Genomic DNA, 20254 nt, shown 5'->3' on the forward strand with positions numbered 1-20254 from the left:
GTAAAAAGGTATGCTTTAGAAATGCATGTTTCATCATGAAGTTTAGAGTGCTGCTGTGCAAAATCATTTGCCTGAAATTCACAAAGGCTGCAAGTTCAGTCTGTGCATTAAAAAAAAAAAAACCCAACATCTTAGTGGAGTGTTTCTTCCATGGACTCTTAGCATGCAGATGTTGCAAATCAGCAAGCCAAAAGAGTCCTGGTCCTGAGTTCTCATGAACATCTGATGTTCATTCATTTTGAATGGGAATTGTTACTTTCACATGGTAGTGTGTGAGAAGGAGCTCCTATTTCGATTTGCAGACTGCAAAACATGCCAATATTTTATACCTGGCAGGGGCTCTTGTTCAGGTAGCTCAGTTCAAGTACCAGAAGCATCCAGTTCCCCGTTCCTGGTCCCATTTCTGTTCTCACTCATTATGTGTGCCATAGTTTGTTTAGCTGTACACATTGTACAAACTTGTTTGAGGGTTAACAGGAAATTATTTTCAAATAATGCTTTTGTAAACAGTGAAAATCAAGCTAGGGCTCCTGAAGATCTTTAGTGTGTATACATTTTTTCCCCCAAAATTGATGTCAGAATAGTAATAATCTGTTCATAGAACACCACAATTTTGAGATTCGTTAATTTCATTTGAAAGGTTCTTCAATGGCTTTTTCTAAATGTAAATACATATATATAATATTTAATGACTGTCGTGGATTAACTAGGATATTTTGCCCATATAAAGACTCTTCCTTAGAAGTTACTGAAAAATTAAAATATTAATTTTAAAACATCTTTGCTTATCTACTGTTAACCGTGGGAATTTTTGTGAAAAAATAACCTGGTTTCTGGTCTCCTTAATGTATAGATAAGGCTGTAGAAATTTAGAAACTGCTTCATTATACATTGACTACCCCTTAATGTTTCACTGAGTATTTCCTTTGCTGGATTTGACTATCCTCTTCTTATGCCAGCAGGCCACAAACTTCTGCTAAACACTTTTTTTTTAGGACTTTTATACAAATTCATTTCAGTCATGAAGCATTAGTTTTTCAATAGACTGGGACTGAAAGGTTTTGAGAAAATATGCAAAGTGAGAAAATATATTAATGTAGTATATGTAAATACTGTATCATTTGCTGAAAGATCTGTCAATTATGTAGTCTTCTTGGCCCTTTTGCAGGCTTGAAAACTCCTGCAAATCTTGGCTACTTTGGCGTTCAGTGTAAAATGATGTTGTATCTGATATTCTGTGTTACTGTTCTGTACATCTGCTAAATTCTTTCTGAAGTGACCTGCTATTTTTTTAAGATGCAGTTGGATATATTGTGTTACGTATATAATCCCAGCTTGATCCATCTATGGTTCTTCAGTGTTTCTAACATCCAGTGGTCACATGAAAATGAGGTTAATTTTAAAGTTAAAACTGTTGTGATGGTGCTATTATTAATTGTTTTTTATGCATGCTATTACAAGTGAAGTTTCTTACATTGGTGTAGCAAAGACCCAAGTATTTGTTTGAAAATACGGGGATGAATTAATAGGAAGCAGAACATTCAATAAAGGCAATCTTTAGTATGGAAAACACTTTCCTAAAATTAAAATGTTTTAATTACATCTGAAGAGGCCTCAGTGTGATCTTCTCTACAAAAGCCTATGTAAATTAGCCACCAGCAGTACTCAAAATAACATGTTTGGGAAATAATTTCTGAGTTTGGCTCTACAGTGTGATTTGTGGGATCTGGAGGATGAGTTTTTGTGTGAGTTTTGTGAAAGCTTGCAGCAGAATAAGAAGTGGAATATTTCGTTTAATAATATCAGTCACAAGTTGTGGTATCTTCACTACTCTTTCTAATGGTCCTTTATTCAGATGGTGTAATACTCAAATTAAGAACAGTTTTTTAAAAGGTGCTGTTCTTATAGTAAAGTGTAGTAACTTTACAAGATGGGAGAAGAGTGGTTTTTTGTGAGACTTGTATAGGATCAGCCCTAATTAGATACCTCTTCAGCTTTTCTGGAAATCTTCTGCATGGGAAGAAAGTAATTCTGTAGTTTTTGGTTTTGTTTTTTTTTTGTTGATGAAGAACAGTTCATCACTGTTGTAGATGAACAGTGTAAGAAAAAAAAATCATCCATGGTGTTGTTGAAAAAAAATTGTGTTACAGCTAGGTATGAACTATAATTTCATCAACTTATAGGAATTGTATACTTATAAAACAAATACGTATAAATTGCATAACTTCCAACATTGATTAAAAATATCTAATTTTGAAGATGAACGCATTCTACACAATATTCTTTGCCTGATTGCATATCTTGAAAAAATAAAAATGTTGCATTGCTTAAAAATAAAATATAAAGCGAAAGAAAAATATTTTAAAAGGAATTTCACATTATATACAAGTTCTTATTTTATTTTATTAAATACTTAATAATGAATAATAGTGTGAAATTTAGCTACTAATGGTTCCAAGTCCCAACTGGTATCAGTTTTAAAATAACTTCAGTTGAAATACTTGTTGAAAGCATACTGAAGGAATGAACTTCATTATGAAATAAAATATTTTGTGCAGATATACTAAATGTTTCCTCAAAATGTCAAATTTCTGCTTATCAGCACCCCAGGAAGAGAAGAAGCTGGTAGAAAGAGCCTAGGGAATACTGTTGGGTTTTTCCCCTATGAGGGATGGGAACCTCATATATATTTCCAGTACCTGCTGCTTTAAAAAGCAATTTAAAATACTCTTTCTCCATAAAGTAGCATAAAATCTGACAGTCAATCTGCTGTGTTCCACCTTACGGTTCAAAGTTTTTAATTCTTCCTTGGCAGTAATACAATCAGAATGTGGGATGTAGACTCAAGTTCCCCACACTGTCTCCCCTTTCAATATACTGAGTGTTCCCTGTTAGATTCCTACCTTCTGGTTTTTGTTTTTTAACAAAGAAAATATTTAGTTTATAGGTAGTTGTGAAAAGTCTCACAAGCACAAGGCAGATGACAGTGGTTGGAGATGATGTGACCTGATAACTTTGCAAACCTAACCCAGTGAACTTTGAGTCCTGTTTTTCATAATCAATAATACAAGTAACTTCAAAATAGAACATGGAAGCTTTTCTTGAAGTTACTGAAATATAATATTTCAAACTGACGTCTAGATGGTAATAATTTTCTCAGTATTTTAATCTTTCATTTTCATCCTGTATGTCATTGCACTCACGTGAATAAATACATTCTTTCAAGATGATAAGGTGATCAGCAATTATAAATTTATATAGAAATATAGAATATAAAATACCTATTGTATAAAAAGACATAAGTATAATAAAATATTTATATATTTTTATATAGCTATATAAGATTATATAGAAAATATATAATATAAATATATGTATTTTTCATTCTTTTTTTTCTGCTTTAGGGCAGATTATACCGGAAAGAAGATTTGTAGAAGCAGTAAATCGTGAAGCATATCATTATCAAATTGGTGACTTTCCAGGAGAATGGGAAGGTAAATATTTTGGTTTTATTTCAAGAAAATTTTGGCATTGAATGTAGGCTCTGTATTTTTAATAGAAAGCCTGACTATGTGAACAAGTAACTTGTTATCTTTCATTTTTGGTAAGGCAGGCTTTTATTTAACTGCATAACAATATGAATTCTTGAAGGAGCCTCTTTAAAAATAGGATAAATTTTGTTTGAGAAGTCAGTACTTAGTATTTAATGAAAGTAAAGCCTATGTGGAGATGACTTACTCCTATTAAATGTGAAAATATTTATGCCTGTGGAGGATCTGATTGAATAACCAGCATGAAGTGCATTAAATAAAACAAAACTTCCTCATTATTCCTTCATTGCAGTGTTAATATGTAGGTCAGTTGATGTGCATATTGGTGTCACCAGTGATGGGGCTGCTTTTTTTACGGTGTATTTAGTTTCCTATATTCTCCCTTGCGCAATCTAGTAGAGAATTGGAGAGCATGTTAATAAGTAACCGTCTTGTCCAAGTGCTACTGGTTAAATTCTTGTCTGAAAATTTGTGATGTAATAAACATTTCAGGGAAGTTAGCGCATTTCCTTAGGATTAGCTGATCAGCTCTTAGAGAAAAACAAGAGGAGTATATGTTGGTCTTTGAAGTTGTTAGGTGCTTGAGCCAAGTGTGGGGTTAAATGTGACTTAAAATCCAGGATTCTGCAGCATAAGCAAGGAATCCCTGAAATAGTATGAGCAAGGAATCCCTGAAATCCTATGTAGAGGCTACCCGTTACTCAACACGCTTTTGGGAGAGTAAAATACCTAGACATCTCTCAGAAATTGTTAGGTTTAAAGCAAACAGATTTTAAGCAGTGTGTAATTTAGCTCTGGAATTCCTTGTCATGAACTATTCTACTTGCTGGAAGTTTGAATGAGTTAGTAAGAGGTTAAAAGTATTGGTGGAAGAAAAATTGTTCTTATATAATATATACAGATATTACTGATAAACAGTCTACAACATGTTTGGAGGAAATGTCTTATTATACTTGTTTACCTCATTTTCTTTCCTTTATGCTTAATGCTCTTCTCTGAGGGAGATGATACTGAACAAAAAGAAAACTTCAGGCCCATTATTTCCCTTAATGGAGTCAGTGGAGAAATAGAAAACGTTCTTACCTTTTTTTTTATCATTGTCATTAGACTAATTCCTAGGATTTTTCTGTGATCAACTGAGGCTAGTATTAAGAGCAGAAAGCTTCTGAAAGTGTTTCAACGCTATTGGCAGTGTTTGCCAGCTATGGTGAAACCACGGTATCAACAGTTTCTGTCTTCGACTGCTGCAGTACCCACAGGGGTTTGGCAAGTCTTGCTCTAGCTGTTTCTGCTTCTTTGTCAGTCCAAGAGAGCCATCTGCTGAAGGAAAGCAGCAACCTGATAGGCCTGTCCTAACTAAATCATCTGGTGCTTGAATGGATGGATGCTATTCATCCAGCTTTCTGAAGGTCTTTTTCCTTGTCTAAAAGTTCGCTAACTATCAGAGCTCATCTTAGTTCTCTGTGACTGTCATGCAAACACTGCACCACAGACACCAAGAAGCATATATGAAGCTTCAGGTAACTCTGCTTTCCTGTGAAGGAATTCTTATCCGGGACAGTTTGGTAGTCTCTGTCTGCACTTGTCTGGAATTAACAGGAACATAACGTGGACAGTCAGACTGTCTCAGATGGGTGTGGGCTAATAATCCTTTTCTTAATGGGGTTAGACTGCAGCGTTCAACCAAATTGCTATACAAACCCATTGCTTCATGCTGTTGGGATCTGTGTAGCACTAAAAATCCTCTGCTATATCTCTCTTCAGAAATTTAGCACAAATCCGTGGGATTTGACAGTATGGTGCCTTGGAAGTTGCAAATTTTTGGGATGTTGTGTGTGACAAGACCTTAAATTCAAATACCGTGTACCCTCAAGGGTATGTGGACCTTGTCTAAAACGGTGCAGCTGGCAGACCTGGGACACACTTTTCAAATCAAGGCATCTTGTTCAGATTTGTTTTAGAGAAGAAGCAATAACCTGGCCAGTCCTGTTGTTATGAGCTATGTTTACATTTTTATTGCTTAACTTCCTCATCTTCGTATCTGTGGGGTTTTGTCTTTGTGATGTTGTCAGCAAATACAAATACATTGTCAGCAAAGAATTCACAGAGGAAAGGAAAATTTGCAGTTTTCAGATTGAGTAATAGTCTTTTCCTCTTAAGTACTTGTCCTGATTTTGGCCAAGGATGGAGTTAATTTTTGCAATCACCAAGAGACGGTGTGGCTAACAGGGTGTGGCCAGAATCCAGATGTTATACCATGCTGCCTTAGGTCATTGCTGGGAGTAGGGGAAGGGGACTCTGGCTTCTGAGAAAAAGAATGTGGCTTCTGATTGGGAAAAAACATGGCTGTGGTCATCTCACATCATCCTTGGTGAGCATTTTGCATGTAAATTGCCCTCTCTTTTCTATGCTTTTATTATGAGTATTAATTTATGTTTGTTTTCTTATCTTACTGCTGTTTCCAGTAAATTGTTATCTCATCCCATGATCTTTACCTTTTGTGCCTCCCATCCTCCTCCCTGGCCACCCTCAGTGGGGAAGGCTGGAAGAGGAGGGGAGAGGCAGCAAGCGGTTGGCACTGTGGTTTGGGGAACTTTTGTGGGAGAAGTAAACTGGGGAGTCCCATTCCTCAACCACAACACTACTGAATTTCTCTAGAAAGAAGAGATACATGCATGATTTTTCCCCCAGTGCATTTATTAACCAGAAGGGTGCGTAGTGTATGCTTCTGAGAGATAAAGATGGGAATTCCAGAAAAAAGGCTAGCCTGTACTTTTTTGTCCAATGCTAGTCTAACCTTTGCAAATGGTTTTATGGATGTAGAATTTTAACAAGCCAAAACTGGTACTTCTGCTGTGGATGGAGAAGCTGTTGAAAGACCTGTTATGTCTTGGCTACATATTGTGGGTTGTAAGGGATTTAAGATGCTCTGAATTTCGATTTATCACTATTTCTTTTTTGCCTCCTGTAAAAAAGAAATTATGAATTAGTTGAAAATGAGAAGGAACGGAAAGTGTAGTAGTAGTTCAAATACAACTATAGAAGACAGTTATCTGAGTAAAAGAAGTTTAATTCAAGATTTTTAGACACTCTTTGCTGAAATGCTCATTACATTTCTATCCCAATTTTTTCCTCTTTAACATTGGTCTAGAAGTTTTCCAGGCCCACAGGACCTGTGCTGAACTTTCACTGTCCAGATGCTTGAAAATATCCCAGTACATTTTTTCTGTGGGTGTTCATGTTATAATTCGTGCTATTATGGATGCTGATCATTCCAGCAAATAGCCTGAGACTTTGCTGAAGGAGTTCTAAAATACTTGCTGTTTCCTCTGAACAGTAAAAGATAAATATAAGGTTAGAATCTTATTTAATATTTCCTACTTTGTTTTCTCTTTGATCTTGGACTCTGCTGGGCACACACTTACATCTCCAGGTGCCTTTTCTCCAAACCCTGTGTATGTACTTTGATATCCATGGCCTCTGCTTACGTTTTGGCTGGCTTTCCTTCCTATTCCTCTCAGGCTTTTCACTTTTAGGACTGTGCTGAAGAGTCTGTTGCCTTATCTCCTCCTTTTCTTGAGACCTGGAGAGAGCTGCTTTTACCTGTACTGTCTTTGTCCTGCCAGGACTCAGGGTTTTTTACTTGTGGACAGTTCTAAATGGCCTCCTCATTTAAAAGCAGTCATTCCAGCACCCTTTCCCTTTCTTTGTTACCCTGCACAACTGTACAACTGACTGTATGACTAGAAAAAGAAACCTCTTATGACCAAAATTAATGAAAGTACCATCCCTGGAAATACTTACAGGTATCACTTGTCTGAGGAGAGCTTACATGAAACCAGGGACAAAGGATAGTGTAAGGAGTGGGAACAGGCTGTAGAGAAATTGGAAGAGGGGACAAGTTAAATCTCATTCTGTACCTAAGACATGCAACTTGGACAGCTGGTAACATAAGGAACTGATTCTGGTAGTTTTAAACATGTAATAAAGTAAAGGAGACCAAGTAGAAAGCTATAAAGCATCATCTAGATCACAGACTCAACCTGTGCAAGCTGTTTCTTCGACTCTGGAGAGGTTGTTTGTGTACTGATCCTGGGAGTTTAGTGAATACAAGGCCAAGGGTTTACTCCTGAAGGACTCATCTGGAAATTTTATCCTAAAGATGTTAGTTTTCAGTGCTCTGGAGGATTGAATTATCTACATTCTCAGACCTCTGAATATTATTAAAAGTTCTGAAATGTACATTAAGGCTTCTGTAAAGCTAAAACAGAATCCCTTGTGTTATCCTCAGTGTTAGCTCTTTGTACACCTTTAATTTTAATTTTAAAAATCCAAAAGTGTATTCCCTCTTGTGCTGTAGTTTTAAATTTAGAATGCAATCCATATACCAATATTTGCATACAATAATAATACAAATATTGCCTGGTTTTGTTTCAGTGAAGTCTCTTATATTTTACTTCAGAGTGTGAGTGCCTACTTTTTCTTAGGCAGTATGGATGCACACAACAGATAACATTTCTGTATTTTAGTTCTGAATGTTCACCTACTCAAATATGTGGGATTTACTTCCTCAAGACATGTCAGTAGTGCTCATGAGGGGACATCTGAAATTTTACATACCACAGAGATTCGGAGAAGATGTGCCTCTTACAGCATTTTATTGCCATCTACTCATAATGTCTCTTTTCTTTTTCTTGGTAACATTTAGTGATTAATGGGAGTCTTAATTTGCATGTTCACTTTCTATGGCCATTGCAGTGTGTTATCTACCAGTAGGAGACTTAAAGTTCAATGAAAATTTCATGCATACTAATAAGAATGCAAATGAGTGCTGATGAAAGAATGCGAATGTCTCAAGGTAGGAAATGTCCAGCTTATTTGCCAAATTCCTTCTAGACAAAGGTAGAATTAACATGAGTACATCCAGATAAAATTAGAAGCAGCAGTTTTAAATGGGGACGATTCATTTTGCCAAAGCTTTGGTGTGCAGGGGGATGTTGTGGTTGTACTCAGTACATACATTTTACCTTCTCTGCCAGGTTTAAAATATCTTGGCTGACAATGGTGAAGGCATTTTGTTTTGTTAGCTTGGGGAATGGGAATGTAATGAAAAACTTTTTCCCAGCTATAACTGTCAACTTTTAATTATATATATATGTGTGTGTGCATATGTTGTTCAAATATAATGTAATATAGCACCTACCTACCTACCTTGTTTCCATGAACAAATATTTGACTATAGTATAAAGCTGTTGCGTAATTTAAAAGTGCATTCACTGAAGGTGTAATGCAGATCATTAAGAAAGGTACAAGAACTTTTTCTTTACTCAACTGTATACACAGATATATGTATTTTGTATCTGGATATATGCAGATACATAAAGAGAATGCAAAATATATAACTTCAACATATTATTTACTTGAATTTTGTTAAACGTAGTGCTAACTCAGTAGGAAATCGGTTATATTTTTGTACACCTTCATTCTCCCTATGCTACCATGAATTTCTCTTACACCTGAGTTATGAGGTGTTGGTACTTTTTTTGAACTGTGTGTTGGGTGCTCAAAATTTTATCGATAACTTAAAAGTCAAGGATTTTAAAGGCTTTTAAAAATTCTCCTATCTCAAAGACAACATAAAAACTGGTGTGAATTAAGAGTCCTCCCATTCTTAGTCCCAAAGATTAAGTGGTCAGGTGAATTATTATAAAATGTGTTTCTTTTGAAAGACTGATCAAACTAGTGGATGCTAAACTGCAGTGTGCTAAAATATACTGAAATCAGATGATGTTTTCTTTGCTTTTAAGCTCATATTTCTTCTTCAGCTTTATGAAGAATATTTGAGAAGTGGATTTGCACTTGTGTGTGATAAGTGTGATAACATTAAGTCTAACTAAATTCATCTTATGGATTTACAAAGATTTTAGTAAGTTTTCATACTATATTCCTCCCTCAGCTACATGGCAGTGAAGAAATCTTTCATTTAATAATGACTTTCTTATGCAGTTCATGAGAGATATTAAAATTAATGTACTTGTAGTAATTCAGAAAATGGTATCAATATTTGTGCCAACAAGTTTTATGTACCGTTAAGCTGAAAAAGATTTGTACCCCTGACATTTATTAGAAAACAGAAAGGTTACTAGCTCAAATAAAACCAAGTATTCAAGTGTTGTTATAACTGGAAAGAAAAAGAGCACAGTGTTAAAACTGTGTGCATTATTTATGTATTTAAATAGATGCAGTTCTATTATGGAATGTTTGATATGAAAACCCTTCCTAAATTAACATTTGTTTCTTTGCTTTTGAGTGTTGGTACTGAGTTCAGTTAATGAATGAAAATGTATTGTGGAGTGGTCCTTATTTCACGGCCTTTGTTCACAGGACATATGTGATTGTGTTACCCTTCACTGTTTTGTTTGCAGCTTTTAAAATGAGGTAGATAATTAAATTATAAAATAATTTACTAGAAGTATTCCATTCATCTGAAAATCATTAGTCAAAAAACTGCTGAAAGTCACAAGTGGTCTTGAAAGAAAATCTATTGTACTGTTTATATTTCAGCAGTACTTTTTGGCTGCAGCTTAATTTTTATTTCAAATTTTTTCTTTGAGGATCAGTTATTATAATGATCTGAAATTAAAATGCAGCTGGTGTTTTAAGAAAATACAGGCAATTTCAAATAAAGTAAAGCAATTTTTACATGTTGATAGCTGTGGGATAGAAAACAGTGGTACTGTCCTTCCATAGGTCAGAAGCAAGGCATAGCAAAGTAGATGATATTTCATTGAAAGTAATCTGTTAAGTTTTGATGATTTATGCTTTACTTTTTATGAGACATTTTGAAATAGTATTTTTGCCTTCCTCCAGCTGTATGTTTTATTGATTAGTTTTTAGTATACACACTTTGCTGTATCTGAAATCTCTACTGCTTTTTACATTTTTTTCTGAATGACGTTGCCAAGTATTTCAGTAATCTGAAATTGTTGTTGAGTATGGACAAAGGTAACTTCCTTCAGGAGGAAATGCTTATGTGATAAGATTTTCTTCAATAGCATGGTTGGTTTTGTTACAAAGTGTATGCAAGGCTGCCAGCTGGGTAGTGACAGTCTCAGTTTAGTCTTTCATCTTACCAGATTTTGCAGTTTGAAGTCCTAGTAGAATTTAAATGTTTGTAAGTCCTACTAGAGGTGCATACAAAAAGTTATATAGTTCTATAGTTTTAATAGAAAGGCACGTAGTTGTATTTTGATTACATTATTGGGCTGTTTTTCTTTCCACTGACATAAAACTTGCAGAAAGTGTGATGCTAACTCTTTATAGCTCTGTCACTTCTCCACAAGGACAATAGATTTGGACCTATTTATTTGTTAGAAATGCTGAGAAGAGATGACAGGGACTGCTTTTAAGAAGAGTAGTCTGAGAAAGACATTTAAAACGACATATCTTCAGAAGTGGCATCTGATAGACAAGAACCAAAAGCATTACCTTGCTTCATATCTTTGCAGGTATTTTACCATTAAACTTTACCATTAACCAAGGCTGTTGGCCTTGCCATCCTGGATAAATTCCAAGCTGTTCTACCATTTCATCTCCATTTGTTCTTATGTTAATTGGAACCTATTCTCCCTAAAACCAGTTGCATACTGCTGCTGATGTTAGTGTTTCAGCTTCTATGTAGTTGCTTTTTGAGAAATGAAATTATGTTATGACTGTGCAGGTTTTAGTGTCTTAGACTGGTCTAAATCATTCCCTGGTTCCCTTCAAAATGCAGCACAGATGGTATTAGAAAATTAAAATACATAATATTTACTTCTTAAAGCATTTCTGTGTTTTATAGATGACAACAGGTGAGGCCAGGAATTTGAGTGTGTTATAGCAAAATGTTATTTTTGCTCTAATTTTCAAGTATAGTAACAAAAATCTTGATTACCTAAACAAACATATGAAATAACATTTTTCTGTATCTCTGCACTTGGAAGTGGCTTTCCTTATGTTTGTCATTCTGTTCACTACTGGCTGCTTGCATTCTGCTTCTAATTAATTTGAAAAATATGTGCAGAAAAGACAAATGTGTAAATTAAAAAGCCATGAAAAAATGCTACAGTAGTGGTATTTCTAAATTTGGTGTCAGGTCATTCCTCTAAATAATGTCTGTAATAGTTGGAGCTCTCTCTCTTAATTCATTGACAAAGTGAGACCTGTCAGTGTCTGTGATGTGGTGTCTGGATTGTTGCCTCCTGACAGTCCCAGCTAACAGCAGTGATAGTGACAGGAGTAGGCAAATATCCGTGGATCTCATTCAGAAACCCTGAGCCACAGGACAGCTTTCATTGCCTCTGCTTTCATTCCTTCATTCCTCTGCTGTCTTTTCCAGCGAATCCTTCTCCCACTCACAGTACCCGCCCCTCCTGGCAGTGAGCAATCCCGCAGAGCCACATGATGTGTTCAGTCCAGGCTCTGCAGTCCCTCACTCAGATCTGGGGCTGAACCTTTCATACCTGAATTCTACCTGGTAGTAACATAAAAATTTTTGAGCTTTAAGAATGTCTGAAGCATGAACAGGAATCCTTTTTCACCAGAGTGGTCTAAGGCTGTTCTTTCCATTAGTCAGCTAGTCATTTTCTTAGGGTGTACCTCATCTCTGTATTGCAAGTTCAACAATAAGCCTGTGCCATAAGCCCTGCTCTTTAAGCCCTGTTTTGACAACCAAGGTGCTATGTAAACCATGCCAAATGTCTCTATATAGAGGTGACACCACCCCCCACCTCTCCCTTCTCTGAAGAGCAAGTATTGAAACAGGAAATAACATCTTGTGCCTACATTTTGGAAAATGACAGGTTTGCCAGATTGTGGTGAATTCTAGTGTAATTTTTTCATAAATACTTGCTTTTTGTTACAAATTAATAATAATTTTGAGTTTTAATACTGTTTTTGATCTTTGAAATAATCCATTTGATTTTTATTTTTTTTCAGCATGGATAAGAAAAAAGAGAGAAGATCCACCCACAATTGAGGTAAGATGAAATGTTAAAATTTTCAATTGGTGAAATTAAACTACCATAATTAGTTTATAGTGGACTCATCAGTGCAGTAATCTGCCGCTTATGGGGGAGAATTTAGTATGTTCCTTGCCTAATTGATGAAAATGCACACTGACTACATATCTAACACTTAGCAAAAAGTAAAATAAACTCCATTATTCTTTAGTCATTCTCTGTATGAATTCTTTTAAGATGGTATACATAGGTTCTTTAAGATGATCATAACCATTGAAGAGTCTCTTCAATTGAAAAATTCCTAAATTACTGCTATGGCTTTTTAATTAATGTAAGTTTTTTTTCGTGGTAGTTGATACTAAAGTGTGGGTTTCAATCCCAGCTGGCAGTGGAGTCATCAAAACAAGAAAACCAATTGCACTAGCATTTTACAGTGTTAATGCTACAGGGAAATATGTCTTTTTCCATAAGAGAAAGCAGAGAAATGTCCCCTAGTGTCTTTTATGCTGTAAGGAGTTTAAAAACAAGTCTTCTGCTCTGTGCATGCCAGATGCATGTACACACGCACATGACTTGCCCAGCATTTCTATTGTAAGGTGCTAAGCACCAGCTAGGAATGAGAGAGGAGACAGTTTGCTGCAGAAGATTCAAAATTACACCCAAGGAGGCAGATACTTGACTTGCATCAGGAGTAACTGTGTCAAGTTCGGATCCCTGAAGATATGTTGGCATATCCAGCCATTTGGTCGCTGCGATCTTCTGGAACATCGTGGCCTGTGAAAAGTTGTCCTGACTGCCTGTGAGCTGAGATGACCTGAGGAAGCTTGTCATTGAAACAAGCTCCTACACAACATACAGCTTTTCAACTAATTCTGTCTGCCCCTCTTTCACACTTGCTACTGAGGCTATAGAGACAGTAAGGACTACATCCATGAATGAAAGAAGTTTAAGTTAAATTTATCCTTAAACCTATTCAGGGAAGTAGTAAATGTGTACTTTTTTTTTTTTTTTTTTTAATTTTTAAATTTTTTTTCCCTTCCCTCCCTAATCCAGTTACTTATGTAGAGCCATGGAACTGATACTACAACAGTTGCTCCATCTAAGTTTGGACTGACCTAATTTTAATTACTTCTGGCTTATACCAACTATATGCAAACAACTTTTATTGTTAAAATTACCACTTATTGTGATGTTTGAAGATGAGAAGTGTTATGTGTCTTTTGTTCTATCATTTCTGTGAGCCAGGCTGCTCTGATAGTTGTCCTGAGGTAAATCTTCTCTAAGACAGGCAGCCTTGGGTTTGGACTTGGTGCAATAAAACTCCTTCTGGTACTAGAGATGTTGGTTCATTTTTGAAATAGGGAGCAAGAAGTCTCCACAGGTGAGAGAATTGTGGAACAATAGTGTTCTAAATATTTTACCTTCCAGAAAAAGCAATTTATAGAGAGTGAAAGACTGCTGTGACGAATGGTGCATTTAGAGTTACAGGACTTCTTATATTTTTAGTTTCATGGGGTAATAGATCTGAGAAATAATTTAGCAGCTAGGTACTTCACCTGCAGGGCTGTGCATTGACCATATCACAGAGCAGAAATTATAAACTAGGAATTTAAAAATAGTTAACTTTTCAAGTAATCTCTAAATGATTTTTTCCTGTGTAAGAAAAAGTAGTTAAAATATAACTATGTTAAAAATTCTTCCTAATATTTTGAAGAGTGCTCCAGTCATATTTTTAATATGTGATAGTAAAGCATAATTTTTTTCTCTGTTATGGAGAATAGTTTGGGGCGCTATATATGATCTGTTTTTCTCCTAATTTGAAAGTGGCACAAATCCTTTCATCTTAATATAATTATAGTAGTGAAGTACATATAGCATAATGTTTGGTCCCTATTTGTAGGGCTGATTTGATTTAGTGTTTTAGCTACATAAACCTTACTGGCTGCTATTCCATATTATGTTCCCCTTTTGACAGTAAAGATGGTATTATAAACTGCTGTTTGACAGCTATGAAACAAGAGAAATTTGTTGCATATTCCATGTTGAAATCCTGTATAACAAAATCTTTGTTCTTTTGTGTATTTCTCATGAGACCAGACTATTTCTGAAAAAGGATGTAAAGCCCACAAATTTTATGTTTTTGCTTTAATGACATTTTGCTCTCATCATCTTATTGTAACAACCCAACAAAAACCTAAAGTTTCTGGAGGTGCCTATGTTCCTACCTTTGCAGTCTGTGAAAATACTTTTTTGAATAGTTTTCCTCTCTTTCCTGTCCTTTGCCTGTCATTTTTTTTTCTTTCTTATATCAAATGACATATGTTAAACTTATTACAATTTCTGTTCCACCTCTGTTAGTCTACCATGCCCCTTTTGAATCATATATATGGGGGTTTTTTTATTTCTCTTTTCTTTTATTAGCTCTTGGCTATTGATAATAGAGGTTGCTCAACTACTCTGATTACCAGGTTTCATGATGAATTTTTAATTGAAAATATTGCAGAGTTGGATCATACTGATCACACTGATGACCACATGTTGGGAACCAATAGTTTGGTAAATAGTGTAGGCTAACAAAATGTCATTCAGAATCATGAGGACATGGCAGTCATTTAAGTGAGAACAAATGTGAGTTGTTCCTCCCTGACAGTGGTCAGAATAATTGGGTCATGACATCAAGCTAAATCTGCTGGTGATTTTCTTGAGACTTGATAATGTTTTGTAATCAAGCCATTCTTTTCTCCACAAACACCTGATTTTTTTTTTGTTTGTTTGTTTGCTTGTTTTCATTATAAAGTTTTCAGTTTTGCTCAGAAGAGGTTGTTTTACCTCTCTCTTTAGTTTCTCTCTCCTGGTTTGTTTGGGTTTTTTTTTTTATGGAAGAATACTCCAAGTCATCTTGTGCAGTGTTAATTATACCACATCCCTAATGGTTTCTTTCCTCCTTATGTGCCCATCCCTTTTTCCCCATTTTTGAAGGAAGTCACTTGGCCTTCTCTGTCTGGCTAGACATAATTCATGAATGCTGCTCATCACTTTCATTATTCCTAACTTGGCCACATACATAAGGAATGTTAATGCTGGAAGCCTTGGTTTTTAAAATAATTTTCTGGGATACTGGTTAACAGCTGGTTGTCTTTTGATTTTTTTACAGCTTGAAATATGCCAAGTCTCAGCTTAGTTATGATAAGGATGATAACTTGACAAATTAGTGCAGATCATGTTGTTTCTAATGTTCTGCTTAAACATACTCTGTTCCTATGGTAATCGGGGAATCTCTCTTGATATAGAATTCTGGATCACACCTTTGTCCTATTTGAGCATGTGTACAGTATGTGTGTATATACTCCTTAATAACAGTGAGAATCTGAGCTTGAATACAAATATTTTTGCAGTACTGTAGCATCCTGTCATCTGTCCTTTTATATGTGTATTGAGTATGATCATATATGGTTGTCTGAGGAAAATGATTACCTTGATTCCTGTGCAGCTCTAAATTATATTTTAACTAGTTTAACTAACTAAGTTAAACTGGTTAAAATGTAATTTAATTATAATTTTATGTAATTAAATAATTAATATTTATTAATAACTAAGTTGACTAATAACTTTCTTTATTATGTTTATAGGAAACTAGATGTATGTAGTAAGTGTTTTGGCAAATAGGAAATATGTCACTATCTAAGGACCTTAAAGTTTGAAATTAATGAGAATGTTTTAAAGGCTACTAATATTAAAATCATTTTAATCAAATGCTATTTTGTAGAAGCAGATTTAATAATTTATCAATTTGCATGTGTATTAGTTCACCTGCTGAGCTTTAATTTTGTTAGAATTTATTAACAAAAGTAGTTTTGAAATATAGCAGTTGTTTTACAGAAAGGATGTTCCATCCATGGAAATTATTTCTGTAAGAGGCTGTTCCCTTCCACTCTTTGAGCCACAGTCCACCTTCTGTATAGCTCATGCAAAAATTTCCTAGTTAAATGTAAATGTGCAGTCTTGCAAATTCCCCTACCCCCACTTTTCCTTCTGGCTACAGAAATTTAAACCTGTCTTTATATTTTGGATTTTTCACATCTTGTTTGGAAAGGAATGAAAAGATGCTCATGAAGACAAGGAGAAAACCTCTCTTCAGACCTTTCTGTGCCTAACTTCTATTTGATTTTTTTTTCTTATTTCAGAGGGAATCAGAATTGTAGAGGCTTTTAAAGAATTCTGCCATCTATAACACAAGATATATTTTGATATATATTTAGAAATCTAACTTTTATTTTCTCCCACAACAGATCTTCTAGTTACACACTACTTCTGACAGTGTCCTGAAGTTCAAGGGTATCTGAGAAACCTGACATTATTTAAGGCCATGTCTGTAGAATGGAGACAGAAATAAAATTACAGACTTTGTTGGGGTGTCAGAAAACTAATGAGGAAACTTGCAATTATGGCAATGCCGAGAGAAAGTGGTGTGGAGGGAAATGTGGTTTATCTCTGAACCCACCAGCGTGGTATCCTGAAAGTGGTAGGTGTGAACCCATAGTAACATATGCTATGGTATATGTTATAGTAACATATAGTAACATATCTTTGTGTACACAGATAACACTTCCCTGTTGATCTAGAAGGTGCTTCCTCTGTAGCACACACAGGGCTGCACAGCCACAAATCTCAGTTTGAACTGAAACCTCTCTGTTGCTCTGTATGTGTGTGTTACATTAGTATTTAATGGGAAGTAAAGTAGAATTGCATGTTCCTTCAATTAGCATCAAGATCCTGAAAATAGGCTGAAATTGAAAACCACAATAAACAGCAGCTTTTCTCATGCAGCATGTACTTGTCACACAGGAATAAAATTCAGTGAGTTCTGAATTGCACAGTTGGATAGACGGTGAAATGCTAAAAAAGCCTAATGTGATGATGACTGTATTCTTTCAAACTATTTCTAGGGTATCCATAATTATCCGTTTTGGCAAACTCCTTGTCAAGTGTGGAAAAAACATACTTCAGTGAGTTGTAATAAGCATAAGGTTTCTTCCTATCTACCCCCAAATAATTACATTGAAATTAAATTCTATTTAGTTCCCACAATAAATCCACTCTTCCCATTTGTTTGATCATAAGTATTGCTTATTTGAAAGATGGTATGATCAAAAGCAGGTTCATTTATGTAGAGTAGTTTACACAGAATTTACATTCCTTTAAGGAATGCAGTTTAGAAAAATGCTTTGTTTGACACTGTTGGGATTGCATGTTATAGTTTTGCCTCTGTCTGCTTTCAGGTGCTTCAGTTGAGAAGTTGTAAAATGAGAACACTGATATGGAGATTGTACATTATTACATAGAGATTGGGGTTTAACGCATGAGTAATTTACTTCTGAAGCCATCAAAAGCTGTAGTATGATTAACAGATTCAAGGAAAAAATATTTTAAAAGCACAGGGATAAACATGTCTCCGAGCAAAATATTTCCCACCATTGTTGTCCAGAATCACAACCAGGATTTGGGCCATATTCAATAACTTAGGTTGCACTTAATAGCGTTTTGCATAGTCAATTATGCATGATTCCAGGGAGGATTATTATTTGGTGCAAAAGGGCAATAAAATTTGACAGTATAAAGAACTGAGCTATGAAGACATTAAATAGAAGGGAGTAGTCATAGAAATCAATTAAAAAAAAATATTTGAGCATTTGCAGAAGCCATCATCTTTTGGATTTCTACCTCTTGTTCACTTTTACTTTCTCTTCAAGTTTGAAATATAACTGCTTGCCCAACCTCCGCAGAGGAGTATTGGGGCACCAGTTTGTCCCATTGCTTCTAGACTGCCCATGCTGTGCATTCCAAGGTGGCAGAAGAAAGAGCTGGTGCTGCTTTTCTGCTCCTGTCCATGTGGGAAGGAGTGCATGGAGCACTGGCTCTGTGTCCTGATTCACTGACAGCACAGCTGAGTGGGGGTGCAGGGCAAAGGGAAGCGTACCAGGAAAAGGGCTGGTACAAATTACATCATATGTAGACTAGGGAAAGCAAGGACCAAATTGCAACTGAGTCACAGCTACAGTTCCTTGTTTGCTCTGTGGAGATCAGAGCTATGTGTTGTCCTTTATTCAGGGCAGAGTGCAGTGGTGCCAGGCTAATTTGTGTTTCTTGCTGCTTCTACTAACTCTCATCTGTAACCTTGAATATATGTGTAGTTCTGGACAAATACTTTTGCAGAACTGTAAAAATAATTCAGGCACAAACCCCTACTGTCTCCATGTGTTGGTGATATGCCTTACAGTCCGGTGTCTCTTCCTTTTGCCTCTACATGCTCTTGCCAAACAAAAGTGTATTACACTGTGGTGCCCTAGAAACTATGTCAGCTCATGCCAGAGATTCTGTAGTTATGATTAATATTTAACTGACTTAGCATGGTAGTAAATGTGGTATTAGCTCTGCATGTAAAACTAAATATTGTAACTGATCAGAGATTTGCTCAAAAACTGAACCTGCATAAAACAAATCTTAAATTGATTTGATTAATGTTGTTTGTTGATGGATCAAGGATATTTAGTGTATGTTCTTTACAAAATTAGCAGTCAGTTGAGTCACTGTTTGATTTAAATAACTATTTTGTCTAATCCAGATAAGCTTTTCTATTTCAAACTGCTCATATGTTTTTGCCATGTAGTGACAGCTTTTCATTTACCACATTATTTCTCATTCCCAAGCTGGTACTGCTGGGCTCATGTTGCTGGTACTGCTGGGCTCGTGTTGCTGAGATATCAAGACCTGCCCTGGATCAGAACATTCAGTGCTTCCCAAAGATGAGGTCGTCTCTCTGCCTCCTACTCTTGAAATATGATGTAATAGCCAGTTATCTCATCTTGCCACTTAACTTGCCAAACTGGAAAATGTAGTTTAGTTTAATTGTTTGGTGACATTCTAAAAAATAGTGACTCAGCTTAACTTCTAGGATTTTGCCTGAGTTTCAGTTAATTTGATAATGAAGAAAAATTCTGACATGTTAAATTGTCTTACATCAATTTCTCTAATACTCTGCCAAAACAATTTTTTCATCCCATTTGTTATTTTTTTCAATTTTTGTCAACCTACAGGTATGAATTTTTAACAGGCAGAGTTCTAAGTTCAAATTAATTCATGATTAAACATAAAATATTCAAACTATGCACAAAATGTGACTATTCAATGAATTGCACTGTCTACAGTTTAGAAAATCTGTCCAGCTGTTTCTCAGTTCTGGCAGCAAATAGTAACTAGCCAACAAGATGCAAATCAAGAGAAATCAGGAGTATTTCAACTTATGGTAACCTGGGAAGTAGAAATAGTTTCTAAGACAACATAAAGAAACTATTTATTTCTAATATAATCAAAATACAAATGCATCTGAAAAAAGAAGTGACATTTTTCTCAAAATTAATAATACATAAAACTCTTGTAATTAAAGGGTTAGGTGTTTACAAAACCTTCTGGAAAGTGCCAATCTGTTAAAATACCCCTTAAACCCTGCCCCTTAGAGCCTGTACATTGGTACTGCCTATCTGCGTTTACCTGCATCCTTAGAGCTCTGTTCACACTTTGTGCCCAGGAGTTGGAACATGTTTTGTGGGAGGCAGGTGCTGATGTGACTATGACTAGCTTAAGGGCTGAGGGACACACGGAGAGGGGAGAACTGGTTCCTCAGGGTTTGGGGTTCAGCAGGTGCTG

At 35.6% G+C, this 20254-nt stretch overlaps 1 protein-coding gene across 1 annotated transcript in view; it reads left to right on the forward strand.

Annotated features, from left to right (window-relative positions):
- Window positions 1-20254, forward strand: part of NDUFAF2 (NADH:ubiquinone oxidoreductase complex assembly factor 2) — a 57431-nt gene that overhangs the window by 30409 nt on the left and 6768 nt on the right. Inside the window, exons 2-3 of the mRNA XM_063179987.1 lie at window positions 3405-3494; window positions 12528-12568. Coding sequence (XP_063036057.1) covers window positions 3405-3494; window positions 12528-12568 — 131 coding nt within the window. The remainder of the gene's footprint in view (window positions 1-3404; window positions 3495-12527; window positions 12569-20254) is intronic.

The sequence above is a fragment of the Melospiza melodia genome, chromosome Z, assembly GCF_035770615.1.
Source record: "Melospiza melodia melodia isolate bMelMel2 chromosome Z, bMelMel2.pri, whole genome shotgun sequence".
NCBI classification, from domain to species: Eukaryota; Metazoa; Chordata; class Aves; order Passeriformes; family Passerellidae; genus Melospiza; species Melospiza melodia.